This window comes from Muscardinus avellanarius (assembly GCF_963383645.1).
Source record: "Muscardinus avellanarius genome assembly, chromosome: 4".
NCBI lineage: Eukaryota > Metazoa > Chordata > Mammalia > Rodentia > Gliridae > Muscardinus > Muscardinus avellanarius.
This window is the reverse complement of record NC_137789.1, coordinates 143,026,860-143,046,777: the sequence shown is the minus strand read 5'-3', so window position 1 is coordinate 143,046,777 and position 19,918 is coordinate 143,026,860. Positions and strand designations below refer to the sequence as shown.

General features: G+C 37.4%; 1 protein-coding gene across 2 annotated transcripts in view; it reads right to left on the bottom strand.

The window, feature by feature from the left end:
* SHOC2 (SHOC2 leucine rich repeat scaffold protein) overlaps nt 1-16,612 on the bottom strand; it is a gene marked incomplete at both ends in the record, with an annotated part of 45,437 nt that extends 28,825 nt beyond the window's left edge. For both annotated transcript variants that reach the window (XM_080693908.1, XM_080693909.1), the window contains one exon: nt 15,910-16,612. In XM_080693908.1, coding sequence (XP_080550034.1) covers nt 15,910-16,612 — 703 coding nt within the window. The remainder of the gene's footprint in view (nt 1-15,909) is intronic.
* Between the last annotated feature and the right edge of the window lie 3,306 nt (nt 16,613-19,918).

The following is a 19,918-nucleotide window of genomic DNA, read 5'->3' as shown; positions in this document are numbered from 1 at the left end:
AGGGTAACTGACTAGTTACTAGAAACTGAGTTTGCAATATATAAAAAATAAATATGGAGTGTGGGAACCCTCCACACACACTTTCATGAGTTTTACCTACAGGAGACATGTCCCAGATTTCCAGAGCAAAGAGAAAATCAAAGATGAAGAGAAACTTTTGAAAGAAGCTAAAGACTAAGAAAGAAAAAAAAATTGCTTTTATCTATAGAAGAAAAATATTACACCAGGCTTCTCTCTAGAAACCAGCGAACAGAACAGTAAAGTAAAATGGTGTAGGTAAAAACTTGGCTTTAAATAAAGATAAGGATCAAAGATAAAAATAAGGATCAAAATCCTTTATTTTCTTTTAATGGATCTAATAAGTTTTTTCAAAGTATAAAAGCAATACTATAGGGTGATTATGGCTTAAGGTGAAGTGAAACAATAACAGTGTTATTAGGGACGAGGTGAAAGGACTGGGAATAGTCCATAAGAAGATACCCACACAGCTGGGCGTGGTGGCACAGGCTTGTAATCCCCGCGCTTGGGAGGCGGACACAGGAGGATGGCGCAGGTTTGAAGCCAGCCTCACTGGCTTAAGAGACCCTGTTTCCAAATAAAAATATAAAAAAAATAGGTGTTTGGATTTTGGAAGTGTAGCCCAGAGGGAGAAGGGTTTCCAGGAACCCCAGTACCACACAAAAAAAAAAAAAAAAAAAGATACTCACACAGCAGGGCATGGTGGTACACGCTTGTTATCCCAGTACTTGGGAGGGTGAGACAGGAGGATTCACAGGTTTGCAGCCAGCTTCAGCTACTAAGTGAAGCCCTTCACAACTTAATGAGGACCTAAACAAAAAATAAAATATAGGGCTAGGGGTGTAACTTAGTAAAATGCCCTTGGGTCCAATCCCCAGTACTTCGCTTTTATTTGAAAGTGGATTTTTATTAGTAGTAAATGTATACTACAAACTCCAGGGCATATACACTAAAAGATGTACAAGTGACAGAGAAAATATAAAATACTGAACTAAAGTCATGGAGGGCAGAAACAGAAATAAAAAGAAACAAGTTCAACTTATAGAAAATAGTTGCAAATATGATAAGTAATCCAAATAAATCAATTCAAAATTTTAAATGTGGACAGTCTAAATGTACCAGAGATAAATATTGTCAGAGTAAACAAAAGCAAACTCACTCCTTTAAATACAAACATAGGTTAAAAGTGATGAAGAAAAGCCAGGCGTGGTGGCACACGCTTGTAATCCCAGCATTCGGGAGGCTGAGACCGGAGGACAGCAGTTCGCAGACAGCCTCAGCTACTTAGTGAGGCCCTCTGCAACTCAGTGAGACCCTGTTTCAAAATAAAGAATAAAAAAATAGGACAGGAGGTGTAGCTCGGAGGTCAAATGCCCCTGGTTTTCATCCCAAGACCCGCAACAACAACAACAAAAGTGATGAAGAAATGCAATGTTGACATTCAGAGAGAGCTGCATTTGCTTTAATTTTAGACAGCAAACTTCAGACCATGGGAAATTATCAGGGATACAGAAAGAACACATAATGATAAAGGAATGAGTCCATTCCCTAGGACACAACCACCCTTAAGGGGATACAACACTTGCCTATCTACTCTGTCTCTCAGAGCGTTTAATGCAAAGTATGTTATTTGAAAGAATGAGGACAAGTGGGGAACAGATTTTGGACTCTAATACTCTTCATGTCAGATAAAGCTTTTTAACATCAGTCATCACCTTTACTAATAAACACCTTAAGTTGTTTCAGTTCTCACTAAACTTATACTATTGGAAGGTACATAAATCCAATTAAATAAAAGCAAGTTGAATGGAGAATGCGGCTAACTTTGGGCCATAAGCAGCTGTGATTCAATTCCAGTCAATCATTACAGGGTTGCTGGACTCCTCAATCTCAGAACAGATATTTTGAACTAGACAATTCTGTGGAAGGGTGTCTTGTGCTTAAGCATCACCCCTGGCCTTTTCTCACTGCATATACATGCCAACAGCCACCTCCCTGACTCATGACAATCAAAACTATCTTCTGATATTGCCAAAACGTCCTCTACTGAGACACTGCCCATGCTGCCCCCAAATTGAAAATCAGTATGTTGGAATCAAAATTAAAATATTGTCCACTCTCAAATTTTTCTAGAGAAACAAAGTCTAGATTCCCATATAAAATATTTAATTTTTAAAAGCTAATAACTAGTTCATAGGTTAAAACAGAATAAAACACTAATCATCTCTGGACTTTTTTCAGTAATCAGAACAAAAGTCTGATGCCTCTGCAAACAGACTGTCAACATCTTAGGACAGAAACTTGATGATCACTATCCAGTATTAAAACTTAAGGAGATTCTTTTTTTTTTTATGGTGCTGGGGATTGAACCAATGGGCATCATATCTCCTAGCCACACCCCCTGCTGTATTTTATTTTCTATTTGAAAACAGAGACTCAGTAAGTTGCTGAGACTGGCTTTGAACCTGCAATGCTCCAGTTTCAGCATCCTAAGTAGGGAAATTACAGGCATGTGCCACCACATCCAGCCTAAAAAAAATGTTTTTAAAAGGGAGTCTATTAATAACCTAAACTCAAAATATATCAGTTAGCCAAATTTCTTTTGACTTGTGTAATTTATCACATAATAACTGAATTACTATGAGGCTGTATTCTCCCTTAGTTGTCCTCCAACAATAAAACTCTTTGTTATGTCAGAAAATCATGTTAATACTGACACTTTAGGAGGAATGCCACCTAGGAACACTAACACTTCTTTCTCACAATCAAGCAATTGTAGAAGTATTGAAAATGCTTAAAATCCAGAAAATGTGACTTAATTTTAATAGCTTCAGCACATAAAAATAACATGATTTTAAAATCTGGTATGCCATCCTAGTACTTGGAAGGCTGAGACAGGAGGATCACAAGTTCAATGCCAGCCTTGGCACTTAGCGAGGCCTTCTGCAACTTAGTGAGAGCCTGTTTCCAAATAAGAAAATTGGGTTGGGGGTATAACTTGAGAGATAGAACATCCCTAGAGATCAACCCCCAGTACCAAAAAAAAAAAAAAAAAGGTATGTCGAGATATAATCAATTTATAATTATATTATATACTAAGTTATAATTTGAAAAAAATTTAGATTTTTCCCACATCCATGTATAAATTTTGAAAGGCTCATAAAAGCATCTCTTAAAAACTTTGAATTTTCCTGAGTCTAATAAAAAAGATCTAATAACTTTGAAAACTTTTATAAAGCTTTGAGAAGTTTATAAAAAGCTTCTTGGAAAATCTAAAATATTTTCAAAACAAATTCAAGATTTCCAAGACAAGCATAGTGGCATACACTTGTAATTCCTGTACTTGGGAGGCGGAGAAAGGAATACTGCAGGTTTGAGGCCAACCCCAGAAACTTAGCAAGACTTTCTTTGTAGTACCAGAGACTGAACCCAGTAGCACTCTATCTATGAACTATACCTTAAGCCCTATTTTCTTCCCCCACCCCCAGACCTAGAGATTGAACCAAGGAGTATTTTATCTCTGAGCTACACCCTCAGCTCTATTTTTTATTTTTTATGTTTAAACAGGATCTCACTAAGTTAGGGAGAGCCTAAGTTACTGAGGCTGACCACAAACCTCTAATTCTCCTGGTCTTAGCCTTCTAAGTACTTAGACTACAAGTATAGGCTACCACACCCAGCTAAGACCCTGTTTCAAAATTAATAAAAAAAAGGGCTGGTATAGCTTAGAGGTAGAATGCCCTTGGGTTCAGTCCCGTGTGTGTGTGTGTGTGTGTGTGTGTGTGTGTGTGTGTGTGTGTGTGTGTGATTATTTTTAATCCTATTTAATGCAATTAACACACTTTCAGTGGGGGGAAAAAAGTTTTAAAATTTCTCTTCTTAAATTGACACTAATAAGCCGGGCGTGGTGGAGCATGCTTGTAATCCCCGTGCTTGGGAGGCAGAGACAGGAGGATCGCGCAGGTTCGAAGCCAGCCTTGCTGGCTTAAAAGACCCTGTTTCAAAATAAAAATATAAAATAGGTCTGGGAGTGTATCCCAGAGATAAAAGGGTTTCCAGTAACCCAAGTACCACCAAAAAATAAAAATAAAAATAAAATAAAAATTGACACTAATAAGCCGGGAGTGGTGGCGCACACAATCCCCGCACTTGGGAGGCAGAGATAGGAGGATAGAGCAGGTTCGAAGCCAGCCTCACTGGCTTAAGAGACCCTGTTTCTAAATAAAAATATAAAATAGGTCTGGGAGCGTAGCCCGGAGGTAGAAGGGATGGCCATCCCCAGTACCACCAAAAAAAAAAAAAAAAAAAAAAAAAAGACACTAATAAACTACCCAAGCTCTTCTTGCTTGTATTCAAGCAATCTGAAATATAAAGTATTAAAAAACATTCAAGCATTCATGTATAAATTTATGTGTAAATGTAAATTTTTTTTGGTGGTACTTCTTACCAACAAAGTAAGACAAAGATAATGGATGTCAAATCTATGATTACATTATAAAAGATAGTAACTTCCATCCTGATTTCTAGCACTGATTTCTCAGCTCACACCCTTTGATGAAGCAAGCTTCCAGTGGAAAAAAACTAAACCTCAACAATAACCACACAAACTTGGTTGCAGATCTTTTCCCAGGTGTGACTTTAGATACCTTTCCAGCCCCAGTTAACTTCTTGACTGAGAGATTTTGTGAGAGAAATCCAGAATCAGAAAGTCCAATAAGGACAGGTATGGTGGCACACACTTGTAATCCCAGCATCTGGGAGGCGGAGACGGAGAATCTCGGTTCAGGAACAGCCTCAGCTACTTAGCAAGGCCCTTTGCAATTCAGTGAGACCCTGTTTCAAAAGATAAAAAGACAAAAAAAGTAAAATAAAATAAGGCTGGGGATGTAGCTTGGAGGTACAGTGCCCCTGGGTTCCATCCCCAGTACTAAAAAAAAAAAAAGAAAAGAAAAGAAGAAGAAAAAGGTCCATTAAGTAAAGGTGTCCCTGATTCCTAAACCAAAGAAACTGAGGTTAAAATGATTACTGTTTTAAGAGCTGTTTTAGAATAATCTGTTATAACAGATAATATAAAAATCACTTGAGATCCATATTCATGAAGTTACTCACAAACCTGCCTGAGGAAAATAAATCTCAAGTTGAAAACCAGAGTCCTGTTGGTCTGAGTAGCCAGAGGGGGCAAGATCAGGTATGAGTGTCTTGAATTCAAGGTTGGAAACCCTAGAAAGGAGAAAACCAAAGAGTGGAGTCCTGAAATCTTCAGTACACAAAGTTTTTGTCTGACTCCAAAATTAAGTATATACAAGTGGAGACTACAAGGAGCCTGAGGGGAAAACAGCCCCAAAGCTAAAAGAACTGAGTAGAGATTTCAACAGCTGCCAAAATGGTGCATAAGAGTTTGGAACTTCAGTCCTGCCAAGTTAGAAGAGTCAGAAAACAGAACACCAAAAAGGCTATTCCAGAGGAATAAAGACCACATCTCAAGACTCAAGAATTCATGACAGTTTCAAGGACATAAAATAGAGCCACTCTACGAACAAAATCCATGCTTAATATGACTCAATAGCAATTTAAATGTCAGGCAAAATAAACCAAATCTTTCAGAGGATGATAAAAGGAGATCTATAGTCATTATGGTATCATTCACTTAATTATTAGGCTGATTCCCACTTCTGCCATGATAGAACTAGAAAATGAACAAAATATATGAGAAAATATTTTATAGACAATAAACAAGAGCCATATATGATTCTTCCCTGATATCATTAGAGAACTATATGAGATTTATAGTTGCCCCAGGTTACTAGAGGCAGGTTCCAGGTCACCATAAAAAATACTGAAAAAAGGGCTTCAGAGTTGTGGCAAAAGACTTTAGTCTGGGACAGTCAAGTTGGTGAAAGCTTTTGGGGCAGAGTTTGAGAGAAAAGAGAATAGATTTGGGGAATCTTCAAGAAAGTGCCTTTCAGTCTTTGCTTAAATTCTGTTCTGCATATGAGAAAACAAGTTGGGAAACCCAGTAGAAAGCAACTCAACTCCCAGTAGTCACCTAAGTCTGGGAATTGTTTCAATCCCTACCACTGGAGAATACCTTATAACAGTATATCAGGGAAGTTCTCAGAAAAGTATCATCTTAGTAGTGGGGCTAAATCATATAAACAAAAAGCTGCTGAAACCACCGTAAGAAGCTTAAAAGCTAGCCACAAAAGGATCAAACTGATCCCAAAGTAACTTAATTGTATGCCAGAACAAAGTCCAGCAAGGTCTAGAAAACTATACGAGATTCATGGTTGCCTCAAGTTACTAGAAGCAGGTTCCAGGTCACCAAAAAAAAGCAGGATATTAATAAGTATATAACCATTTAATGGAATACAATGAAATCTAAGACTCAACAATACCTGTGCAGGTGGGGGTTTGGGGAGTAACTGGGCTACCTCTGAGCCACATTCTTAGCTCTTGATTTAAACAAGCATGGTGTATGCCTATAATCAAAGTACCTGAGAGGCATAGACTGAAGGATTACAGCTTTGAGGCCAGTCTCAGCAACATAAGACCCTTAGCAACTTTAGCAACTCGGTTAAACACTGTCTCAAAATAAAATAGACTGTTTCTATTTTATTCTACAAAGGTAGAATGCACCTGGGTTTAATCTCCAGTATCAAATGAAGAAAAAGAAATTAAGCTGGGCGTGGTGGCACACATTTGTAATCTCAACATTTATGAGACCGAGACAGGAGGATTGCAGTTCGAGGACAGCCCCAGCTACTTAGGCCCTTTGCAACTCAGTGAGACCCTGTTTCAAAGTAAAAAATAAAAATTAGGGTTGGGGGTGTAGCTTGGAGGTAGATTGCCCCTGGGTTTCATCCCCAGCATGGCAAGAGAGAGAGAGAGAGAGAGAAAAGGAAAGGGGGGGAGAGGGGGGGGAGAGAGAGAGAGGGAGGGAGGGAGGGAGGGAGGGAGGGAGGGAGAGAGAGAGAGAGAGAGAGAGAGAGAGAGAGAGAGAGAGAGAGGGGGGGGGGAGGGGGAGAGGGAGAGGGAGAGGGAGAGGGAGAGGGAGAGGGAGAGGGAGAGGGAGAGGGAGAGGGAGAGGAGAGAGAGAAAGAAACAATCCAGGAAAATAAAACAAGACCTATCTATATGCTGTAAGAAACTATGTTAAATATAAAGACAAAGTAAATATAAAGGGATGCTAAAGAATACACAGTGCAAGCACCAATCAATAAGGAATCTGGATTGGCTGTATTAATATCATATAAAGTAAAATTTAGAGAAAGAAGTACCAGGGATAAAGACAAACATTTCATAATGATATAACAGTTACCTCATCAGAAAAAAAAAAAATCCTAAGCATATATGCAACTATTAAGGTTTCAAATCCTAAGTAAAAACAAACAGCACTAATGAGATAAAGACAAATCTATTATAGTTGGATATTTCAACACTCATTTCTCTGTAATAGGGGTAAAGAAAATGATACTATCAGCCAATTTGACCCTGGTGATACTTATATAATGCTCCAGAAAACAGCAGTTTTAAACTACATTTAAAACATTTATCAAAATAGACTACATTTTATAAATGAAAAGGAGACTCAAAACCTCTCAAATACTTGGTAATTGAACAATTCACTTCTAAATAATCCATGAGTCAAAGAAGAAAAAAGTGATGTCCAGAAAATATTTTAAACTGAATATAAAAAAAACATCAAAATTTATGTGCTGCTCCAGAGTATTTTGAGGGAAAGTCAGAGCTATAAATGCTTATGTGATAAAAACGAATAAAGACAAGAAATAATTCATGAGGAAATTTCACTATTATATGTTCACAGAGGTACTTTAACAAATCAAGACAGCTATGATGTCAGTACTCAATCTTATGGGACCATCATATATATGCAGCCCAACACTGACTGAAACATTGTATTATATAACACATTATTGTATGTGATTCCTACTTAAAATGCTTTTATTTTGCCAGGCATGGTTGCACATACTCCTAATCCCAGTAACTTGGAAGGTTGAGACAGAAAGATTCCAAGTTGGTGGTCAGTTGCACCAACTGGGCCCTTCACAACTTAGTTGAGACTCTTGAAAAATTAGAAATTAGAACTGGGGGTGTTCCTCAGAGGTAGATAGCCCTTGGGTTCAATCTCCAGTAACCTCCCCTAAAAAGTATATTGTAAAAATAATTGTTCTTAAACTTAGAGATATTTTAATTCTCCTTTTCATTGCAAAGATTTCAGAGGCTCATCTAGGCAAGTGCTTCTGTAACTAAAGGACATGGACAACAGTGACTACTTTTAAAATGGGTAACATGCTATCTTTAATATCCTCAGCAGTATGAAAGTCAAATGTTTTCTATAATCCTATCAAATCCTAAAATGGTTATTTTCTGTGTTCCTTTATTATCTTCTTTAGCAATAGTGTTAACTTCCCCATGAGGATTTTGTTTAGGAAAAGATCTGACAGTTTGATAATAAGCAGTTCATTTTTAGGTCTCAAAGGTTTCTTGTTAATATATAACTCATCACTGAAAATCAACAACTACGAATTCCCTTTGATTTTTTTCTTGCTAATGTAAGTTACTCATTAGCATTTGTATAAAAACCCCAAATGAGATTATGAATGTTACATGGACCATGAAAGCAGTTCTTCATTCCTAGAATCTGGGAAGACTTTGAAGAATTTTAGAGATTAAAGTTTATAACTGGAGTTGGGTGTGGTGATACATGCCTGTCATCCCAGTACTTGGGAGGCTGAGACAGGAGGACTGCAGGGTTGAGGACTGCCTCATCAAGTAATGAAACGCTCATCAACTTAGTGAGACCCCATTTCAAAATAAAAATAAAATTGGGCTGAGGTTGTAGCTCGGAGGTAGAATGCCCCGAGGTTCAATCCCTAGTACCACACACAAAAAAAGTAAAGGTTATAATTGGAGTTATTCCTGAAAATACTGAAATACTCTTATACTAAAAATATTATATAATGAATTTTTCATTATAAATTTTTGGTGCATGCTTGTAATCCCAGCATTTGGGAGACTGAGACAGGAGGATTGGGTTCGTGGCCAGCCTCAGCTACTCAGGCCCTTTTCAACCCAGTAAGACCCTGTTTCAAAATAAAAATAAAAAATAGGGCTGGGAGTGTAGAACATGCCCCTGGATTCCATCCCCAATACCCCCCAATAAATAAAATTTTCATACTATAATTTCATAATACTAACATATAAAATATCAAAATAGTGAAAAAAGTAATAGTACTGGCTTCATTCAACTATTAAATGCTGTTTTTAATTCTGCAAATATTTCAATCAAATTGATACAAATGCATTAAAATAAGTTGAAAATCGTAATCTAGAGCTTATATGCCATTTCATTCATAAATATAATTATATTCATATAGATTATATACTATAAAATTTTATAGGTGTTCACATCTGGGATAATGGGACAAAAATAAGTAAAATTCATTTCACTGTAAGTATTGAAAGCCTACCATTATTTAATGTTAAAAAATTCACCCAGGCGGGCGTGGTGGCACACACTTGTAAACCCAGCTCTTGGGAGGCTGAGACAGGAGGATCGCACAGGTTTGAAGCCAGCCTCAGCTACTTAGTGAGGCTTTCAGCAACTTAGTGAGACCCTGTCTCCAAATAAAATATAAAGTAGGTCTGGGAGTATAGCCCAGAGGTAGAAAGCCTCTGGGTTCCACCCCCAGTACCACCATAAAAATAAAAAATGTGTGTGTGTGTGTGTGTGTGTGTGTGTGTGTGTGTGTGTGTGAGAGAGAGAGAGAGAGAGAGAGAGAGAGAGAGAGAGAGAGAGAGAGAGAGAAATGCTCCTGGATTCCATCCCCAGACCCCCACACACACACACAAAATTTCTTTTAACTTTCCCGTTTTTAAGAATAAGAGAAAATTTTTTTAAAAATCCTAAAATATCGCATACGCAATGAGGGAAAAGAAATCAAAGGAGTATTATTAAGAAACAATTACTCCATCTAGTCTCTTACTAAAAGGAAAATTAAATGAACATTACCCAAATGAAGTTTTCTTCACTTTTTTTTAGTATCATCTCTGGCACTAAATGTTTGCTTTTTTCTTTAACTGCTTTCTGCCAGTCTTTACCCATATGAATATGTATCACTGGTGTCAAATTATATCTTATTAATGAGGATGTCATTAATGCATAAGTGAATAACATTCTAATTTTAGTATATCTCCCTATTAAGGCAACAGCACAGCACAATCTTGTATAATGGCTAATTCCAGTTATATTATTTAAGTAAGAGATGGTATTTCAAAGATTTCTATTTTATTACATTCCTCATTTCCAATTATATTATTTAATCTGAAAAGTAGGTTATATTTTAAAGACTACTAATTTCTCACATTTCTTAAATACTGGCATACTCAAACTGCTTAATGTCATAGGTTTTATTTTTAGGGTGATGAATGAATATGTTCTAGAAGGGTTTGTAATGGTTATATACAACTCCATTAAAAAACAGTAATTTACAGGATTTAACTGAGTTTATGCTGAGTTGTACGGTATATGAATTATATTTCAATTAAGTTCTTAACACCATCTCATTCCACCCCTCCCAAAAAGAATATTTAGCTCACTGGCTTTCAACCACAGCTGCACAAAAAGATAACACATTTTGCTCTTTAAAAAATAAAAAAGTCCCCTGGACCTGCTATAGACCAGTAAATCACCATCTATAGGAGTAGTACCCACTTTTCTAGACCAGTGAGGTACAGTGAAAACAACTCAGATTCAGGTTCAAACTTTGACTATGACATCTTTCTACCTGCATGAGCTTCAGGAAATTGATGTACATTTTCAGTTCCTACTTATGTACAAGGGGAGGGGATTTCATCGGGCTTCTATAAGGATTTAGTGATACATGTTATGTAATGGTATGGTTTGGACATAGTTTGCCCACATAGGTTCATATGTTGGAGACTTGATCTCCCAGTGTGGTAGTAGTGGGAACAGTTGGAGCCCAGTGTGAGGTCCTGGGTGTTGCCCTTAGAAAGAAATAAGATAGTTGAGTCTTTGTTTAAAAAATAAATAAAGACTGACTCCTTCCCGGCCTCTCTGGCTTCCTGTCTCTCTCTTGCAGGCACTTGCATCACTGTATGGCAGTCTACCATTAAGGCCTTTACCAGGGCAAAGGTGATACCTACACTTTGCCTTTGAATCACAAGAACTGTGGTCTTTTAAGCCTCTCTTCTTTACTAACTTAACCTGCCCTTAGTCTATTTTATATTACTATAATGAAATGTCTTAACATATACAAATCAATACACAGTATATGACATACTGTGCTAGAACCACTATTATTTTTTAGTAGATCTTTATTTTCTTATTCATTGTAAGAAAATGGATAATGTGGACTTCTACATATTTGTTCCAAATCCACACATCTAAGTTAAACATTAAGAATCGTAACTTCTAATAGGCATTAAGCCATATTATAAAATCAATTTACTTTCTGATATCTTGTTTGGAATAAAATGAAAATTTGTAATGCTATTTTTACAGAAAAATAAGAACACACATTTTAGTAATGAATTTTAGTAATGAAACTAATGGTGGGAGGGGGCTTATTAACAAATTCAATGTGTGTGTGTGTGTGTGTGTGTGTGTGTGTGTGTGTGTATTTTTTTTTTTTTCCTGGCAGTACTGGGGATTGAACCCAGAGGCAGTCTACCTCCAAGCTACACCCCCAGCCCTATTTTATATCCTTTATTTCAAAACAGTCTCACTGAGTTGCAATGGGCCTCACTAAGTAGCTGAGGCTGTCCTCAAGCCGCGATCCTCCTGTCTCAGCCTACCAAATGCTGGGATTACAAGAGTGTACTACCACACCTGGCAACAAATTCAATAGCTTTTAAAATACAATTTTCGCAATAATTATCAAAATTAGGTAGCCAGAAATATAAGCCATTTAATTTGCATAAAAATGCCAACTTAATGAGCCAAGCGTGGTAGACCATACTTGTAAACCTAGTTCTTGGGAGGCTGAAACAGAAGTATGGAGTTCTAGGCCAGCCTCAGCCACTTAGTGAGGCCCTCTGCAACTTAATGAGACACTGTTTCAAAATATATTAAAAAATAGGGCTGGGGGTGTAGCTCAGAGGTAGAATGCCCCTGGGTTCAGCCCCTAGTTATGCAAAAAAAAAAAAAAAAGCCAACTTAAAAATGTTTACTTTTCAATAAATATTCTGTATCCTTATGCTCAAGAACAAAAAAAATAAATTTTTTTGAAAGTGTCTTATTAAATTCCTGAGGGTCTTGCTAAATTGCTATGGCTGGCTGATAGCTTGTCTCAGCCTGCCAAGTAATGGGATTACAGGTGTACATCACTGCACACAAATTTAATATTCTATGAAATAATTCCTCATTTAAGTATATTACTAATTTCCAAATTTGATGGTAATGCTAAGGAAACAAGTACTTAAAAGACAGAAATTCAGCTTTTTTTTTTTTTTTTCTCTTACGGTACTGGGGATGAAACCCAGGGGTACTGTACCTCTAAGCTACACCCCCACCCCTAATTTGGGTTTTCATATGTCTTTTTATTTTTTGAAACAGGGTCTCAAGTTGCAAAGGGCCTCACACCTGTAGCTGAGCTGTCTGTGATCCATGATCCTCCAGTCCTCTTAAACGCTGGGATTACAAGCATGCGACACCATGTGCAGCTTAGTGGTTTTTTCTGATAGCCTATATTTCTATCCCACAGAGAGCTGTTAATACAGGTCAAATTTTGACTGAATCTGGTAGGTACTGAAAACCACATTTTTATGTGAAGATATAGAATGAAGCATTTCTAGGACTATTTTAATATATCATGAATGAGTCATACTTGGTATATATACTACATTACTTGAGAAAATTTATAATAACTTTAAAAAATATATTCGAAGCTGGGAGTGATGGCCCACACTTGTAATCCCAGTACTTGGGAGGCTGAGACAGGAGGATCGTAACAAGTTTGAAGCCAACCTCAGCAAACATAGTGAGGTCCTCCGAAACTTAGTGAGAACCCATTTAAAAAACAAACAAAAAACAGGGCTGGGTGTCACCTGGAAGGTAACATTCCCCAGGGCTCAATCCTCAGTACCACACACACAAAAGTTAAAAAAAAACTTTGGTGGTACTGAGAACTCAGGGATATTTAGCCTCTGAACTACACTACTCCCAGTCCTGTTTTTGTTTGTTTTTTATTTTATTTGCAGTACTATGGATGGAACCCATGAGCATTTTACCTCTGAGCTATACCTCCAGCCCTATTTTTTATTCTTTATTTTGAAACAGGGTCTCAATGAGTTGCAAAGGGCCTAAGTAGTAGCTGAGGCTGTCAGCGAACTGAGATCCTGTCTCAGCCTCCCAAATGCTGGGATTACAAGCATGCACCACCATGCCCTGCTTTTTTGTTTTTTTAAATAGAGTCACTAATTTACCACATGCTAGTTTCAAAACCTGTGATAGTCCTGTCTTAGTCTCCCAAATACTGGGATTACAGGCATGTGCCACCAGGCCTGGCATAAAATATTTTAATTAGATTGAAATGTAATAGAACATCATCTAGATTTTGATGTTGGAACATTTAAATATAAATGTTATAAAATATGCCTAAAGTTTAAACTGTACCTTAGAATACTGATTATCCCCCTAAAAGGCTACAGAGCCCCAAAACAGAAAATTTCCTCTATTAACACAGTTCAAAACAAGTGCTAAAAACAAGACATTTAATTCATCCTTGTTTTTGAATTAAATAAAATGCATTTAACAAATCTTCCCTTCAAGTTCCCAAATCCATTTTTCTGTTTTTTTTTTTTTTTTAATCTTATAAAAGCGCCAGGCGTGGAGGCGCATGCTTGTAATCCCCGCGCTTGGGAGGCGGAGACAGGAGGATCGCGCAGGATAGAAGCCAGTCGCGCTGGCTTAAGAAACCCTGTTTCCAAATAAAAATATAAAAATAGGTCTGGAAGTATAGCCCAGAGGTAGAAGGGCTTCCAGGAACCCCAGTCCACACACACACACAATTTATAAAAGGAGACACTTTTTTAATTTCATAAAAATTGATGCCAAAAAGACACTTTTTTAATTTTATAAAAATTGATGCCAATGAAACCGGGTGTGGTGGTACATGCTTATAATTCCAGGATTTGGGAGACTGAGACAAGAGGATCTCGGTTCTTGGATAGCCTTAGCTACTACTTAGTGAGGCTGTCTGCAACTCAAGTGAGACCCTGTTTCAAAATAAAGAATAAAAAATAGGGCTGGAGGTGTTGCTCGGAGGTAGAAGGCCTCTGGGTTCCATCCCCAATACAAAAAAAAAAAAAAGTATGCCAATGAATTACTATATTCCAAATGGTCCCAACATTTTTCCATAATTAAAAATACCGCCGGGCGTGGTGGCACACACTTGTAATCCCCGCGCTTGGGAGGTGGAGACAGGAGGATCGCGCAGGTTTGAAGCCAGCCTCACTGGCTTAAAGAGACCCTGTTTCCATATAAAAATAGGTCTGAGAGTGTAGCCCGGAGGTAGAAGGGTTTCCAGGAACCCCAGTACCATCAAAATAAAATTAAAAAAAAAAAATTTCAAGACAACTAATGTCTTTCTAGACACAACTATATAACTTATCCCTATTACCATCCTTTTAATACATTTCCTTTGTTTCAATATAATTCAGTTTTAGGTACAAGACTGAAATTAAATCTATCAAAATGATAACAAAGGCTGGATTTACTGTTGTCCTCTCCTCTACCTTTCTCTGTTTTGTTTTTGAGACAAGATCTCAAACACTGCTCACATGTGACTGAAAACCTGGCACTCAAGTGATCCTCTTGCACTAAGCCACTCCAGTAGCTAGGATGACAGGCGTGCACCACTATGCTAAGCTATCTTAAGATTATTTTTAACAAAACTCAAAAATAGAAAAAATCTTTTCTATTTTCCTATGACTTGCTCTTTCATAAAGTTCTAATATGACAAGGTTTAGTGGTAAATTAGGCAGAAGTAACTTGAGTTTAAACATTTTTCAAATAACAAGTCAGAGGATAGGAAAGTGGAGTCTTAATGTATCTAACATATATCTAGGGAGATACTTAAAAATTAGGTGGCAAAAACTTAAAAATTAGACAAACATCTTTTTAGGGATTGAACACAGGAGATTCTACCTCCCAGCTACACTTCCAAGTCCTTTTTTAATTTTTTTTGTTTTGAAATGGGGCCTCACTCGGTTGCTGAGAGTCCTGCTACGTAACTGAGGCTGTCCTCGAACCTACTATCCTGTCTCAGCCTCCCAAGTACTGGGATGTGCCAACACACCTAGCTGGGCAACCATTTTTTCTTTTATTTGGCACTGGGGATTGAACCCAGGGGCATTCTACCCCCAAGGTACACCCCCAGTCCTATTTTTTGTTATTTTAAAACCGGGTCTCACTTGAGTTGCAAAGGCCTCACTAAATAGCTGAAGCTGTCCTTGAACCAGGATCCTCTGGTCTCAGACTCCCAAATGCTGGGATCACAGAGTGTGCCACCATGCCTGGCTTATTGTTTATTTTAAAACAGGGTCTCACTAAGCTGTGAAAGACCTAAGTAACTGAGGCTGGCCACAAACCATTTTTTTAAATTCATTTTTTCCCTAATAAAAATTAGCTTTAGTTTATGATAAAGGTCTGATTACTTCTATTTTCTAACTTCTTAAGTGTAGAATCTCATTTCATGTACTATGAAGTAAACCATAAAGAAGATGAAATTTAGAAAAAAGCTGTTTTTAGGCAATTATCATAAATTTTCTGATATGGAAAAGCAGTCAACAAAATTATTTAGCCTAACAAATGCTACTACTGGTAATAATAAAACCAAGTCCTCTTACCAATTTCAGCAGGTAGTTGTTTGATTTTGTTCTCTCGAATGCTAAGCATGCTAAGTTTTGACAGGTTTTTGATGTCCTTTTCCACAGTAGTTATACGATTAAAGCGAAGGTAGAGAGTAGTGAGAGAATCTAGCCTATACACTACTGAAGGAATTTCTCTCAGTTTATTATGTCGTAAATCAAGCATCCGCAGCTTCTTCAAGTTATCAAGAGAGTCAGGCAAGCTGGTTAGTGAATTTTCACTTAGAGCCAGTGTCATGAGATTTATTAGGCAGCCCACCTCTGCTGGAAGGGACTGCAATTTGTTACTGTATAAATAAAGTTCTGTTAATTGAGTCAACTCTTTGATTGATGGTGGCAATACATGTATAGACCTCTTGGATAAGTCCAAACGCATTGAATTCTCTTCCCGGCATTTGTTGAGCTCTTTAATCACCTCTGCATTACTTGATTTTTTTCTAGTCCCAGCTGCTGGATTTGGTCGTTTGATGGTATTGTCAACTGAAAAAGCCACCCCTGGTTGGGCAGCACTAGAGTCCTTCTTTCCATCTTTGGCATCTTTCCCTTTGGTTTTAGGTTCTTTTTCTTTGCTTTCCTTCCCAAAACCACCAGAGGCTTTTGCTTCTTTCTCTCTTTCCTTGGCTGATGATACTTTGGGATCTTTCTCTTTAGAGTCTTTTTCTTTTCCTAAATTACTACTCATGGTGACTCAAGCTTGGACAAAAAAAACTACATGAACTCTATTTCTCAGCAATCTAAATTCAAAGATGAAGAGACAAAGATCCCACACAATCAAAAAGGTATTGGTTTGAAAAAGTAATCAGTGTAGAGCAAGATCCATCTGTTACATATTGTTGGCTCTGAAAGCACTATGCCCATTTCTGAAAACTCATTCCAACTGGTAAAAAGGTGCTGGTCAATCAAAGATTCATTTGGATTCCTGAAATACAACAAAGAGTATTAAATTATATTATGTTATAATTTATATTACATAATCCTCTGAAAAACAATATTGTTGTGGACTTTGACATTTTCCTATGATTTGATTTAGTATTTATTGGAAAACGCTGAAACTACTAAAAATAAGGCAGGCCCCCCTTCAAGAAACTTGAAATTTAATAGGAAGAGATGAGAAATGAATATGTTACTATGATACAAAACCTTGACAGTTAAAGAGAAATAAAAACGATTGGGTTCTTTTTACGTGCAAGCACTAAAGAATTTGCAAACACTAATCCTAAAAATTTACTATATTTAGCAGTTCAATGAGACAAATTGTCAACCTTATTTCATACAAAATATAGTGAAGCAAAGAAATATTAAGTAACTAATTTTATTTTTATTTATTTTTTATTTTTAGCGGGCGGGTCTGGGGGTGGAACCCAGGGGCATTCGACCTCTGAGCTACACCCCCCTGCATTATTTTTTATTCTTTATTTTGAAACCTGGTCTCACTGAGTTGCAGAGAGCCTCACTAGGTAGCTGAGGCTGTCTGCAAACCGCAATCCTCCGCGATCCTCCGGTCTCAGCCTCCCGAATGCTGGGATTACAAGCGTGCGCCACCACGCCCGGCTAGTAACTAATTTTATAATCTTGGAATAGAAGCAGAGCCAAAACTAGGCAGCATATATCTAAACTGGTATTGAAAAACTGCTCAGGTACCAATTTCCAAAAAAAAAAAATGTAAAAGGCAGTCAGTCTGGGTGCTGCACAGGCACTCAGGCAAGGAGGGACGGACAGCAGCTGTTAAATAGCAGAGCTCTCTTCTCTCTCCTCTCTCTGCCCTTTGTCCTAACATTAGTGCAAAGTAAGAATATAAAGGCAGTTCAGGCCTTTAGCCTTAGCAGCCTAGAAACAATTGAAGCCTTTAGCCTTAGATTTCAGTAGAGGCAATCAGTACCTCTGTTTACTTCCTCTTCTTTGTGACCTGGCTTGGGTATGAGAAATGTAAACTCCATGCTTACTTCAAAGCACCCATAGTTGATGGCAACTAATATAGCAGAGGTATAAAAATATCCTTAACCTCTGCACTTAGTGCCCTATCCAGAGACAAAAAGGGACCACTTGCCTAAGAAAACCTGTATTTAAGGGCTGGGGTCAAGGGTGGGGGCAGTTACATTTTTGGGCTCTCCAGTGTGTCTGCCAGGCATGCTGCTCTTCTTTTTCTCCCCTTTTTTTTATTTCCCATTGACTTTGTAATAAAGATTTGTTAAAGCTGGAACTGAGCTACTAGTTTTAATTTCCCATTCAACAAAATTTTATTTATAGAGGAAAGGAGCCCACAACGCAATTACAAATGTAACAAAAGCCACAGTCTATATTCCTCACCACTACAGTAATACTACTCTATATTAGTTACTAGATAGCTTTAGATCACAGAAATGATTTCAAAGTTAATGAAAGAAGGAAAAGTAGTCTGTAAAGAAGAAAATTAACATAGGGCAATATATACAGAAAAAGGAAAGCAGCTTAAGGAAAATACTAAGATTTAGACTTTAATAAGCACTCTAAGTTGATTCTGATGCAGGTAGATCAAAGGAACATCTTTGAGAAACAGCAACAAAGAGTAATCTCCAATGTTATCTACATTGGAAACAGATTATCAATAGCACAAAAAGTTCTTTGACAAAATGACCCAAAGAATCCACAAAAACCAAAAAGATATATAAAGCCTTTGTGAAAGGCATCAGTCCCAATACATTGTGAAGTTTCATATGAATACTTCTTATTTTTTAAGTCTTATACCAGTATTGGGAAGAGGCATCAAAATGTATTAATGTACCAGTATTGGGGAATATTTTCAATTTTCAAAACTATCTGAAAATAACGTAGGTAGAAAAAGCCAGGAGCATCAAGGAAAGGGCTGCAGATTTTCAGGCTTGCCAAGGTTAATTAGCAAGAGAATAAAAGAAGCCCAAAAGCCTAGGGTCTTTTTACATTTCTAAGAGAAGCAAACTTCCTCAAGGATGTGGGGGAATCCCAGACTCCTAATAAGCAATTAACACATTTTTGGAGTGTAACAAAGGTGTGGGGTCTGTGCCAAAGACAGGGCAAGTCCACAGGAATAGGGTGAATCTAGGAGGGTCAGAAGACTGGTTATAAAATACTCTGTATCCAGGAATCTTCAGTGACTTTTCAGGCCCCCCCCATACTATTTTGGGTATAGGGCTTTACTAAATCTATATTCTATCTTTCCATCTTTGTAATAATAAACTCACTTAAGCTTCCAGCAAGCGTTCAGACTAGAATTTTCTATACCTAGTTCAGAACAAGAACCCACAGTTACATTTTTCACCATAACTGGAACAGTTTCAGGAGCCCAAGAGGATCCCCGGAACAGTTCCCCAACTGTAATATAACTCAGAAGTTGAGTGCCCCTGAATTCAAGCTCCAGTACCACCAAAAGAGAAAGAATAAAGTTAAAATTTAACAAACAAAACCACAATTTAAGAAAAACTTTTTTTTGTTTGGGCTGGAAGTATGCTCAGTGGTAGACCAATTGCCTAGAATCTGTAAAAGCCCTGGGTTTGACTCCAGGACCTAAAAAGTAAACAAAGCCTTTTTATTGGATTTGAGCCTTACCTGGACAAGTTTATAGTTCAGAGTGCCAAAACACTCACATATGACAAATGCTGAGATAGTATTTGAATACCTCAGGTGGGTGACAAGGTTTTAGCACTTTGGGGAAAATCATCATCAGTGACAATGACTGAAAAGAACTTAGACTAGCTCTAATTAATTGAGTAGAGTTCAAACAAGCACAGGAGAAGTAGTAAAGCATTACAGGTGGCATGTTATAAAAAGGAAGTTCTGCCTAGAATAAGAAATGGGCCTGGTTTGAAATGTAGAACTTTGCTGAAGCAACAGGTTAGATATAACAGAGGCTGGGTAAGGAATGAACTGTAAATTTGAAACTGTACAGTATAAACTTATATTGGTATATAAGATTATACCATAAACATACCATTATTTGCTAGCATACCAGGAAAGCTCCAACTCCTACTACTCA